Raw genomic sequence first — 12640 nt, 5'->3', positions numbered from 1 at the left:
ATCCTTGATTTCAGCAATGATATTCCCAATTTTCCTTTCATAATTATAATTCCATTTTTTTAAGACAGCTAAAACGTCTTTTGAATTAAAGTGCCAGATAGTGGCAGAACTATTTAGTGGTTCTCTGCATGAACGCCTGACATTTTTTTCCAAATCAACAAATATTTAAAGTCAACAACCAAGAAAGTCTATTAATTGAAAAGCATCTAACTGGAACTGAACTCTCTGAAGAGAATGATCTTGTTTCTCCCTCAATGGCACTGTATATTAAAAAAGACGATAAAATTAAAACTATTAAGTGTTCCTAATAGAGAAGGTTGAAATAAATGACGAGATAATCAGATAATCATTTATTTTAATGAGCCACTGACAATAGAAAATAACTTTATGAAGAAACTCAGTAACAATAGCTAGTAATAAGCCATGATGGGGCTCTGGGTCCCCATCGCTGCACAGCAGCCAGGCGATGCCAGGGATTTGGATGTCCGTGTCTTTGGGGGACCATTACTTCACCTGCCACATGTTTTATCTTCTTCAGTGTACTTGAAAATTGCCAGTAATTGGAAGATTACTAAGAAGATGTCCATGTCACGCAAACTTCACACAAGTGTGTAGGTGAAGCCAGTGACTAACATTTATAAGTGCATGTGTGGCTGAGAACGCTAGTAGTGGTCTGCATTGGGAGGATTATAGATCTTGTGTATGTGTATGCTTCTTTGTGTGAGTTTGTCTATATATCTATGCTTTTACCATTTTACCTAGTGTTCTGTTTGTCTGGTTTTTTTTTCTTTTTTTTAATACAGTTTTTAGAGCTTGTTATCATTGGTGGATTTGTTTTTTGGTTTGGTTGGTCTCTTCTTTCTTAACATTTTATTAATTTCTAAATTTTATTTTTAATAATTTTTAGTTTTTAATTTTAATAACTTTTTATTTTATTTTCTTCTTCTTTCTTTCTTTTTTTCTCTGTTTTCTTCTGAGCCAGGTGGCTGACAGGGTCATGGTGCTCTGGCCGGGTGTCAGGCCTGTGCCTCTGAGGTGGGAGAGCTGAGTTCAGGACTTTGGTCCACCAGAGACCTCCTGGCTCCACGTAATATCAAATGGCGAAAGATCTCCCAGAGATCTCCATCTCAATGCTAAGACCCAGCTCCACTCAACGACCAGCAAGCTACACTACTGGTCACCCTATGCCAAACAATTAGCAAGACAGAAACACAACCCCACCTATTAGCAGGCTGCCTAAAATCATAATAAGGTCACAGACACCCCTTAAGCAAAATGAGAAGACAGAGACACACAGCAGATGAAGGAGCAAGGCAAAAATCCACCAGACCAAACAAATGAAGAGGAAATAGGCAGTCTACCTGAGAAAGAATTTAGAGTAATGATAGTAAAGATGATCCAAAATCTTGGAAATAGAATGGAGAAAATACAAGAAATATTTAACAAGGCCGTAGAAGAATTAAGAACAAACAAGCAATAATGAACAACACAATAAATGAAATTAAAAATTCTCTAGAAGGAATCAATAGCAGAATAACTGAGGCAGAAGAATGGATAAGGGATCTGGAAGATAAAATAGTGGAAATAACTACCACAGAGCAGAATAAAGAAAAAAGAATGAAAAGAATTGACAATAGTCTAAGAGACCTTTGGGAAAACATTAAGTGCAACAACGTTCGAATTATAGGGGTCCCAGAAGAAGAGAAAAAAAAAAGGAATGAGAAAATATTTGAAGAGATTATAGTTGAAAAGTTCCCTAATATGGGAAAGGAAATAATCAAGTCCAGGAAGGACAGAGAGTCCCATACGGGATAAATCCAAGGAGAAACATGCCATGACACATATTAATCAAACTATCAAAAATTAAATACAAAGAAAAAACATTAAAAGCAGCAAGGGAAAAACAACAAATAACATACAAGGGAATCCCCATAAGGTTAATAGCTGATCTTTCAGCAGAAACTCTGCAAGCCAGAAGGGAGTGGCAGGACATATTTAAAGTGATGCAAGGGAAAAACCTACAACCAAGATTACTCTACCCAGCACGGATCTCATTCAGATTTGACACAGAAATTAAAACCTTTACAGACGAGCAAAAGCTAAGAGAATTCAGCACCAACAAACCAGCTTTACAACAAATACTAAAGGAACTTTTCTAGATGGGAAGCACAAGAGAAGGAAAAGGCCTACAATAACAAACTCAAAACAATAAGAAAATGGTAATAGGAACATACATATCAATAACTGCCTTAAATGTAAATGGATTAAATGCTCCAACCAAAATGAATACACTGGCTGAATGGATACAAAAACAAGACCTGTATATATGCTGTCTACAAGAGACCCACTTCAGGCCTAGGGACACATAGAGACTGAATGTGAGGGGATGGAAAAAGATATTCCATGCATATGGAAATCAAAAGAAAGCTGGTGTAGCAATTCTCATATCAGACAAAATAGATTTTAAAATAAAGACTATTAGAAGAGACAAAGAAAGACACTACATAATGATCAAGGGCTCAAATCAAGAAGAAGATATAACAATTGTAAATATTTATGCATCCAACATAGGAGCACCTCAATACATAAGGCAAATGCTAGCAGCCATAAAAGGGGAAATCGACAGTAACACAATCTTAGTAGGGGACTTTAATACCCCACTTTCACCAATGGACAGATCATCCAAAATGAAAATAAATAACGAAACACAAGCTTTAAATGATACATTAAACAAGATGGACTTAATTGATATTTATAGGACATTCCATCCAAAAACAACAAAATACACTTTATTCTCAAGTGCTCATGGAACATTCTCGAGGATAGACCATATCTGGGGTCACAAATCAAGCCTTGGTAAATTTAAGAAAATTGAAATCGTATCAAGTGTCTTTTCCAACCACTACGCTATGAGACTAGATATCAATTACAAGAAAAAATCTGTAAAAAATTCAAACACATGGATGCTAAACAATACACTACTAAATAAGAGATCACTGAAGAAATCAAAGAGGAAATCAAAAAATACCTAGAAACAAATGACAATGAAAAAATGACAAACCAAACCTATGGGATGCAGCAAAAGCATTTCTAAGAGGGAAATTTATAGCAATACAATCCCACCTCAAGAAACATCTCAAATAAACGACCATATCTTACATCTAAAGCAATTAGAGAAAGAAGAACAAAAAACCCCAAAATTAGCAGAAGGAAAGAAATCATAAAGATCAGATCAGAAATAAATGAAAAAGAAATGAAAGAAACAATAGCAAAGATCAATAAAACTAAAACCTGGTTCTTTGAGAAGATAAAGAAAATTGTTAAACCATTAGCCAGACTCATCAAGAAGAAAAGGGAGAAGACTCAAATCAATAGAATTAGAAATGAAAAAGGACAAGTAGCAATTGTCACCGCAGAAATACAAAGGATCATGAGAGATTACTACAAGCAACTCTATGCCAATAAAATGGACAACCTGGAAGAAATGGACACATTCTTAAAAAAGCACAACCTTCCGAGACTGAACCAGGAAGAAATAGGAAATATAAACAGACCAATCACAGCACTGAAATTGAAACTGTGATTAAAAATCTTCCAACAAACAAAAGCCCAGGACCAGATGGCTTCACAGGCGAATTCTATCAAACATTTAGAGAAGAGCTAACGCCTAATCTTCTCAAGCTCTTCCAAAATATAGCAGAGGGAGGAATACTCCCAAACTCATTCTACGAGGCCACCATCACCCTGATACCAAAACCAGACAAAGATGTCACAGAAAAAGAAAACTACAGGCCAATATCACTGATGAACACAGATGCAAAAATCCTCAACAAAATACCAGCAAACAGAATCCAACAGCACATTAAAAGGATCATACAACATGATCAAGTGGGGTTTATCCTAGGAATGCAAGGATTCCTCAATATGCGCAAATCAATCAATGTAATACACCATATTAACAAATTGAAGGATAAAAATGATATGATCATCCGAATAGATGTAAAAAAAGCTTTTGACAAAATTCAACACCGATTTATGATAAAAACCTGCCAGAAAGTAGGCATAGAGGTAACTTACTTCAACATAATAGAGGCCATATATGACAATCCCACAGCCAACATTGTTCTCAAAGGTGAAAAACTGAAACCATTTCCTCTAAGATCAGGAATAAGACAAGGTTGTCCACTCTCACCACTATTATTCAACATAGTTTTGGAAGTTTTAGCCACAGCAATCAGAGAAGAAAAAGAAATAAAAGGAATCCAAATTGGCAAAGAAGTAAAGCTGTCACTATTTGCAGATGACATTATACTATACATAGAGAATCCTAAAGATGCTACTAGAAAACTACTAGAGCTAAACAATGAATTTGGTAAAGTAGCAGGATACAAAATTAATTCACAGAAATCTCTTGCATTCCTATACACTAAGGATGAAAAACTTGAAAGAGAAATTAAGGAAACACTCCCACTTACCATTGCAACAAAAAGAATAAAATTCCTAGGAATAAACTTACCTAAGGAGAAAAAAGACTTGTATGCAGAAAACTACAAGACACTGATGAAAGAAATTAAAGATGATACAAATAGATGGAGAGATATGCCATGTTCTTGGACTAGAATCAATATTGTGAAAATGACTATACTACCCCTAGCAATCTACAGATTCAATGCAATCCCTATCAAACTACCAATGGCATTTTTCACAGAACTAGAAAAAATTTCACGATTTGTTTGGAATCTTGGAAAAACAAGATTCAGTATAAAAGATTACACTGAATCTTTGGCCCGAATAGCCAAAGCAATCTCGAGAAAGAAAAATGGAGCTGGAGGAATCAGGCTGCCGGACTTCAGACTATACTACAGAGCTACAGTAATCAAGTGAGCATAGTACTGGCACAAAAACAGAAATATAGATCAATGGAACAGGATAGAAAGCCCAGAGATAAACCCACGCACATATGGTCAACTAATCTATGACAAAGGAGGGAAGGATATACAATGGAGAAAAGACAGCCTCTTCAATAAGTGGTGCTGGGAAAACTGGACAGCTACATGTAAAAGAACAAATTTAGAACACTCCCTAACACCATACACAAAAATAAACTCAAAATGGATTAAAGACCTAAATGCAAGGTCAGACACTATAAAATTCTTAGAGGAAAACATAGGCAGAACACTCTATGACATACAACACTGCAAGATCCTTTTGAACCACCTCTTAGAGAAATGCAAATAAAAACAAAAATAAACAAATGGAACCTAATGAAACTTAAAAACTTTTGCACAGCAAAGGAAACCATAAACAAGACGAAAATACAACTGTCAGAATTGGAGAAAATGTTTGCAAGTGAAGCAACTGCCAAAGGATTAATCTCCAAAATTTACAAGCAGCCCATGCAGCTCAATATCAAGAAAACAAACAACCTAATCCAAACATGGGCAGAAGACCTAAATAGACATTTCTCCAAAGAAGATATACAGATTGCCAACAAACACATGAAAGGGTGCTCAACATCACTAATCATTAGACAAATGCAAATCAAAACTACAATGAGATATCATCTCACACCAGTCAGAATGGCCATCATCAAAAAATCTACAAGCAATAAATGCTGGAGGGGGTGTGGAGAAAAGGGAACCCTCTTGCACTGTTGGTGGGAATGCAGATTGATACAGGCACTATGCAGAAGAGTATGGAGGTTCCTGAGAAAACTAAAAATAGAACTACCATATGACCCAGCAGTCCCACTACTGGGCATATACCCTGAGAAAACCATAATTCAAAAAGAGTCATGTACCACAATGGTCATTGCAGCTCTATTTACAATAGCCCAGACATCTGTCCATTGACAGATGAATGGATAAAGAAGACGTGGCACATATATACAATGGAATATTACTCAGCCATAAAAAGACACAAAATTGAGTTATTTGTAGTGAGGTGGATGGACCTAGAGTCTGTCATACAGAGTGAAGTAAGTCAGAAAGAGAAATACAATTACCATATGTTAACACATATATATGGAATCTAAAAAAAAATAAAAATGGTTATGAAGAAACTAGGGGCCAGACCAGAATAAAGACACAGACATAGAGAATGTACTTGAGGACACGGAGAGGGGGAAATGTAAGCTGGGACGAAGTGAGAGAGATGCATCGACATATATACACTACCAAATATAAAATTGATAGCTAGTGGGAAGCAGCCGCATAGCACAGGGAGATCAGCTGAGTGGTTTGTGACCACTGAGGGGTGGGATAGGGAGGGTTGGAGGGAGATGACATAGGGAGGAGATATGGGGATATATGTATATGTATGGCTGATTAACTTTGTTATAAAGCAGAAACTAACACACCATTGTAGAGCAATTATACTCCATTAAAGATGTTTAAAAAATAAAAATAAAAAAAAGCCCTGATGAACTTTCTGCTTAACCTGATGAATTAAATTATGACTTCATTATGCTTGTTATCCTTCAGATATAGAATTCTATCAATTACCATTCATTATTGAAGTTAATTCTTACTATATTGGGATTCTTACCAGAGAAGAATTTCAGTTCATTCTTTATTTGCCAAACAGTGCAAAACAATTTTTATTATATCAACTAGTTCTGGGCTTATGAGAATTATTATTTCTATACTACACCAGTATTCTTCTATCAATGGACTACAATGATCTCTTTCGAAAGCTATCAAATGAATAATATGAATTTAAGCCTGATTTTTCATGATTCCAAATAGGTCATCACTGCTCAAAGATCTTTGGATTAGTTTCTTTGTTTGCCCATTAAATCCTATGTTGCATATTTTCCCCATTTTCTTCTCATCTCCATTTCCAAGCTGACTGCTCTTTTTAGAGACAAAGGATTTTATACACACTATTATTATTTAACTGTATAATATAAGCTCTTTCACTGTCCTTTCTAAAATATCTCTTCCCTGTTACATAACATCTTGTCCTTTCCTAATTTTTACAACAATTAGTCCCCCCCTTTCCAATACTAACTTCTTAAGCTGCATTTGCAAATACAATTTCTTCTAGTCCTCAGTTTCCATCCTCACTCCTTTATTGACTCCTTCTCCTCTGCCTTCCAGTACCAATAAGTCTTCCCTTGATCCAAATCTAATCAACTACCAAGTTATCAATACCATTTACATTACGACATTCCAAATCCTTCAAAGATTCCCTAACATCTCTAAGTTGTTCTGACACCTTGTCAAGGCATTCAAGATCTTTACCATGCTGACCGTAAATGGTTTTTCCATACTACTCCCCAGAACAATATCTTTGCTTCTGCTAGACTGACTGACTCACACTTCTCAAATAAGGTTTAATCATTACCTTCCTTACTTTTTGACAGTGCTGTGGATTTCACTTAAATGACCTTCTTCTTTCTTCATTTGTCTGATTTTCAATGTTCAGCTCAAATTCTATCTTCTCTGTGAAGCTTCTCTTATTGCTCGAGATTACACTAATCTGCCTTTTTCTGATTCTGTATAGTTTTCACAAACCAACTCCTAGTTTAGCGTTCAATTTAAAATTATTTTTTATTTACATTTGCATCCTTTCCTTTGAATAGCCAAAATAAACAACCAGCCAACAAGCTAACGTTTGCTGAGCACTCACTTGTCAGTCACTCTGTTGGGCAAAGGGAATATAAGAATGAATTGAATAATGTTTATTTACTCAGAACTCTTAATACAATGCACCTTTTGCTATTATAAATGACCACTATTCAAAAGATGTTGTAGAGTTGCTATATATATAGATAATACCATGCAGACAATCATGTAAGAACTAGAAGATTTGTGTGATCTCAATCTCAGGTGTTGATTATTTTGAAAGTAAAACCAACCACTAATTTTAAAATGACATTTTCTAAAAGACATTTCAGTGTTCCCACTACTTCCAGTACATCTGACAAGCAGGTAGAAATCTATGATTTACAATCACATGAACAACACACTATTAACAATTACTGATATCCAAGGTATTCCAATTCCAAAAATGCATCTTACAGAAGAAAAAAAAAAAACACATGAATGTTAAAACTGTACAAGCAAAGAAGGAAAACAAAACAACAGCTTGAGAACACATACACGTTTCTATATGTGCTGGTCATTCCACTATTTAGACATCAACATTATTGTATGACCCATTATTTTCAAAGGATATATTTTAAAACTTTATGTTCTACATACCTGTCCAGTCTCCTACTATTTTAAGGTGGACCCCAAATGTTGCTTTGGTTTCAGTAGGACACTAAAAAAATAAATAAATACTGGAGTCAATTCTGAATAATAATTATGTAGCACCAGAATATGATTCAATTACTACTTTTATTCTCAGAGCAAATCTCCAAAATCAATAAGAAATGGAAAGGAATGGACTAAAAAAAATCTATAGAGATCCTCATTAGTGGGAGAAAAAAAGCAATGCCAACCAGTCAATAAGACATTATACGTTTCTCGAAAAGCCCATATTTATTATATAAAACAAAAAATACACATAGTCTAAAATGGCTAGTATATTATATCTAAGCATAAATCTTACTTAAATATATTTTGAGTTAAAATATTTAAGAGGACACAGCTTTTAACCACGAAGGAAGAAATGGAGACTAATGATTTTGGTGTCTTTTTCTTTGCAGATATTCTGATACGATTCACATCCTAACAAATTCCGGGGAAATGAAAAAAATAATTATCAATGTGACCTGAATTTTCTGTGTCCAGTGAAGAAACTCCTACTGAAAGAGTTTTATTTCATTCCCTCCCATAATTCTCAGAAGAAATCTGGAGTAAAGTGGCAAGGGTACCTGAGGAGGGGAGTAAGCTGTAGTACTGGAGGTAAGAAAAAGTACCCGTGGTCCCATGTTTAGCAAATATAGGAAACAGCCACACAGTAAAAATGAGAGAATAATTTTTAGTTCACAATAAGAAAATGCAGTATCTCCCTTTATTTTACAGAATCCCAAGCCCTTTCCACAATTCTAAAATTCAGAGATTTTCAAAAATGAGTTTTTTCATAACACATTTGGTGGCACTATCAGACCTGAATTGATGGGAAGGTAATGATGGGAGGTTAATACTTCTGTATAAAAGTTCATACAGAACTATTTTCCTACAGAAATACCCATTTGTTTAAGAATGCTGCCTCATATCCTATTAGACATCTTAGGTAATATATTAATTATGCATACCTTTTACAACCTCAAAAATTCTGAATTCCGAAAATACATCTAGCATAAGGGTTATGGGTAAGGGATCATCTGCATGTGACTAGCCAGTGTTCATTGAATATCATGTACCAAGGGCAGGGCTAAGTGCCTCATTTCTAAAAGCTCACAATAACCCTGGTGACTTGTCTTTAAAAAGAGTGGATATATATATAACTGATTCACTTTGCTATACAGCAGAAACTAACATAACATTTTAAATCAACTATACTCCAATAAAAATTTTAAAAAAGGAAAAAAAAAATCACTTGCCCAAGACAGAATTTGGGTCTGGGTTTGTCTGCCTACACAGTTCGTAACTATGGCAGGCCACTGTCTCCACTAAAGCAAAGATATGGAAAATGGCTAAGGATTGCATGAGAAGTCAAATGGAGTAGAGGGAAAAAAAGGATTTGTTGAAAATTAGTGGAATCAATGTACAACGATATGAATTAATGGGAAATATGGGCTGAAGTTAAAGCACAGATGAAAGACTATGCCAGTGGCTCTGAGGGCCTTGTGATAGAGAATAGGTTACATGAAGTAAGTTGAAGATCCTCGAGCTCACTATGTTGACTAATTAACGTAGGTCACATAGGGATGCTCTAAGGAAAAGAAATAAAGGAAGGTGAAGACACCATGGAGATATGTAAACAGCTCATCAAAGAAGATAAGTAGCTTGGAGGTCAGTGAAAACACTAAATAAAAAGTTAGGTATTAATCATTTCTTCATGACAAATCATAAACAAACTAAAAAGCACATGTTCAGGGTTGAGATTTATTGTAACATGGAATTTCCAAACCACTATTTCACAATCAGTGTTTCTAATAGGATTATTACTACTAACTGTAGTTTAAAATATTGAAATAAATGAAAAGAATATAAAAATCATATTACTTAAATATTATTTATACTAGTAAAATATTGCTTCATTTATCATTCTCAATCTAACATTTAATTATTTAATTTACATTTTAGTTTTTAATAACTCCAAGAGCAATGTTTTGTCATTAGTAAATCTCCAAATAAGATGATGTGATCTGTAAAAACCCACCACCACTTTTACTTCGTACTATCAATACTTAACGCTGGCCAGAGCCTCTATGCTGTAAAAGTTGTAGCTGCCAGAAAGCAAGAATCCCAACAGAGTTCCAAGCTACCAATCTGATTGTTCCCATGTCTCTTGATGTTTCCCTTATTGTGAACTAAATCTTAGGTTATGAAAAGAAGATCTAAGCCAAGAAAATAGAATAGGGAGCAACAAAGTTAGTCTTTGTATGCCTGAGTACGCATCTGGCTTGAGTTAATCTTATAATGTATTCTAAGGGAAAATGTACATTTTGCCAAATATTCATATCTCTGTTCTATTCTTTCAGTGCAGACATTGTAAAAGATAATTACATATGATGTTTAACATTCCCTCAGGCCTTGTAGGAGCCTATAAACCTCCTTCTTCTAAGTGTTGGCCAAATGTATCAGGATAGCTTTTAAGGTTGATCTGGTTGTGAACAGGTAGAACACAATATTGTTCCTCTCAAACTCTTGGGAATGATGCCTTTATAAATTACTGATACTTCCTCAAACTAGCTAGGAATGAAGAAGACAGATTTTAACAGAGTCTTTGCCCAGTCATATCACCCCAGATTTGAAGGAGGCTTGCATAGAATAGCACACAGAATGACTTCACCATGTGTGGTTTGAAACAATGACTGAAAATCTTAGAATCACATTTTAGTACGTTTGCAAAAATAATGTTCAGATTCATTAATGTTGTCTAAAGTACAGTGTAGTGATTCCTTAATGTTGTTTCACTATTTTTTTAAAAGTGCTTAGAAAACTTCTCAAAGGGAAGAAATAATAAAGTATTCATATCTCTGGCTATATTGTTTCTCTTAGAACATTAAAAATAAATATGCTAATGACAAATTTTCAGTTAAAATATGTTATAGGACATGTAGTAAAGTTCACACTCTTAAAATTAAAACAGATATTAGGGGACTTCACTTGTGGCACAGTGGTTAAGAATCCACCTGCAAATGCAGGGGACACGGGTTCATGCCCTGGTCCGGGAAGATCCCACATGCCGCGGAGCAACTAAGCCTGTGCACCACAACTACTGAGCCTGTGCTCTAGAACCTGAGAGCCACAACTACTGAGCCCACGTGCCACAACTACTGAAGCCCATGCGCCTAGAGCTCGTGCTCCGCAACAAGAGAAGCCACCGCAACGAGAAGCCCACACACCACAATGAAGACTAGCCTCCACTCTCCGCAACTAGACAAAGCCCACGTGCAGCAATGAAGACCCAATGCAGCCATAAATAAATAAATAAATAATAAAATTTAAAAAAACAGATATTAGTGTTTTTTCTCTATACACAAATACATTGATGAGACTATATGATACATTGTTAAGAATATTAATTTCTGGGAAGTAAAGTTGAAGACAGAGAAAATAACTCATTTCATACACATCTATTTTTAAAATTTATTATTAAGGTTTTTAATGTTTATAAATTTACATACTTTAAAAGTTTAATTTAAAATATAAACATTAAAACATTCCTGAGTCTTACTTTAGTCTCACTTAAGTTTCCTAGATGAAGAGAATGGAGTTTGGCTGTTATTGACCTTAATATAAGTAGCAGAATACTCATCACCTAGTTTAAGGAGAAGAAAATAGAATGACAGAATTTGCAAGAGACCTGGAGAAATGTGTACTTTGATATCCTGGAGAAAAACAACCTTTTCTTTCAAATTATTTGTTCAAAATGGCATTGGGTTTTTCATGTGCTCAAATGACTAATGATTTTATAACAATCCCACAAAAATATAAACAGATATTACATAATCATCTTACATTTGAGAACAAAATGTAAAAATGATGTCACTGCACAAGAATTTATTCAACACGGAAAATGAATTTAAAAGCCACAATGTGTTTATTTTAAATCAAGAGCTTTGCAACAATAAATAAAAATAATTCTAAAATGGATGTTACTATGGTAAATATTAAATTTTCAATGTAACAAATTTCTTAAACCAGAGAAAATGATCACAGAATATGATGTTCTTTAATCATTATTGTCAGGTCTTTATTTTTAACCCTCTTTTCCAAAGCTCTAGTTTCACATTTTCTATGCCTGCTAGATAATTTCTACTTGAAATTCGCTCTAAATGTAATATATCTAAAATTGCTGTTCTCTTCTTTCCTAAATTATCTTCTCCTTCTAATTCCCCTAGGTCTGGACATGGAACCTACATCCCACCAGAACAGAGGTTCAAATCTCAGAGTAATACCAGGTATTTCTCTTCCTGCCAGCATTCAATCAACTTTCAAGTCCTTTCAAATAATATTACCAAAGAAAATGTCTGATCACAGCAATCTCCTATTGATTAACCTTTCGTATCCTATTA

At 34.7% G+C, this 12640-nt stretch overlaps 1 protein-coding gene across 1 annotated transcript in view; it reads right to left on the bottom strand.

The window, feature by feature from the left end:
• NOX4 (NADPH oxidase 4) overlaps window positions 1–12640 on the bottom strand; it is a 149277-nt gene that overhangs the window by 60500 nt on the left and 76137 nt on the right. The window contains exon 12 of the mRNA XM_082660474.1: window positions 8208–8268. Coding sequence (XP_082516600.1) covers window positions 8208–8268 — 61 coding nt within the window. The remainder of the gene's footprint in view (window positions 1–8207; window positions 8269–12640) is intronic.

This window comes from Grampus griseus (assembly GCF_964374135.1).
Source record: "Grampus griseus genome assembly, chromosome: 8".
NCBI classification, from domain to species: domain Eukaryota; kingdom Metazoa; phylum Chordata; class Mammalia; order Artiodactyla; family Delphinidae; genus Grampus; species Grampus griseus.
Note: the sequence above shows the minus strand (reverse complement) of the source record. Positions and strands in the feature narration are given on the sequence as shown.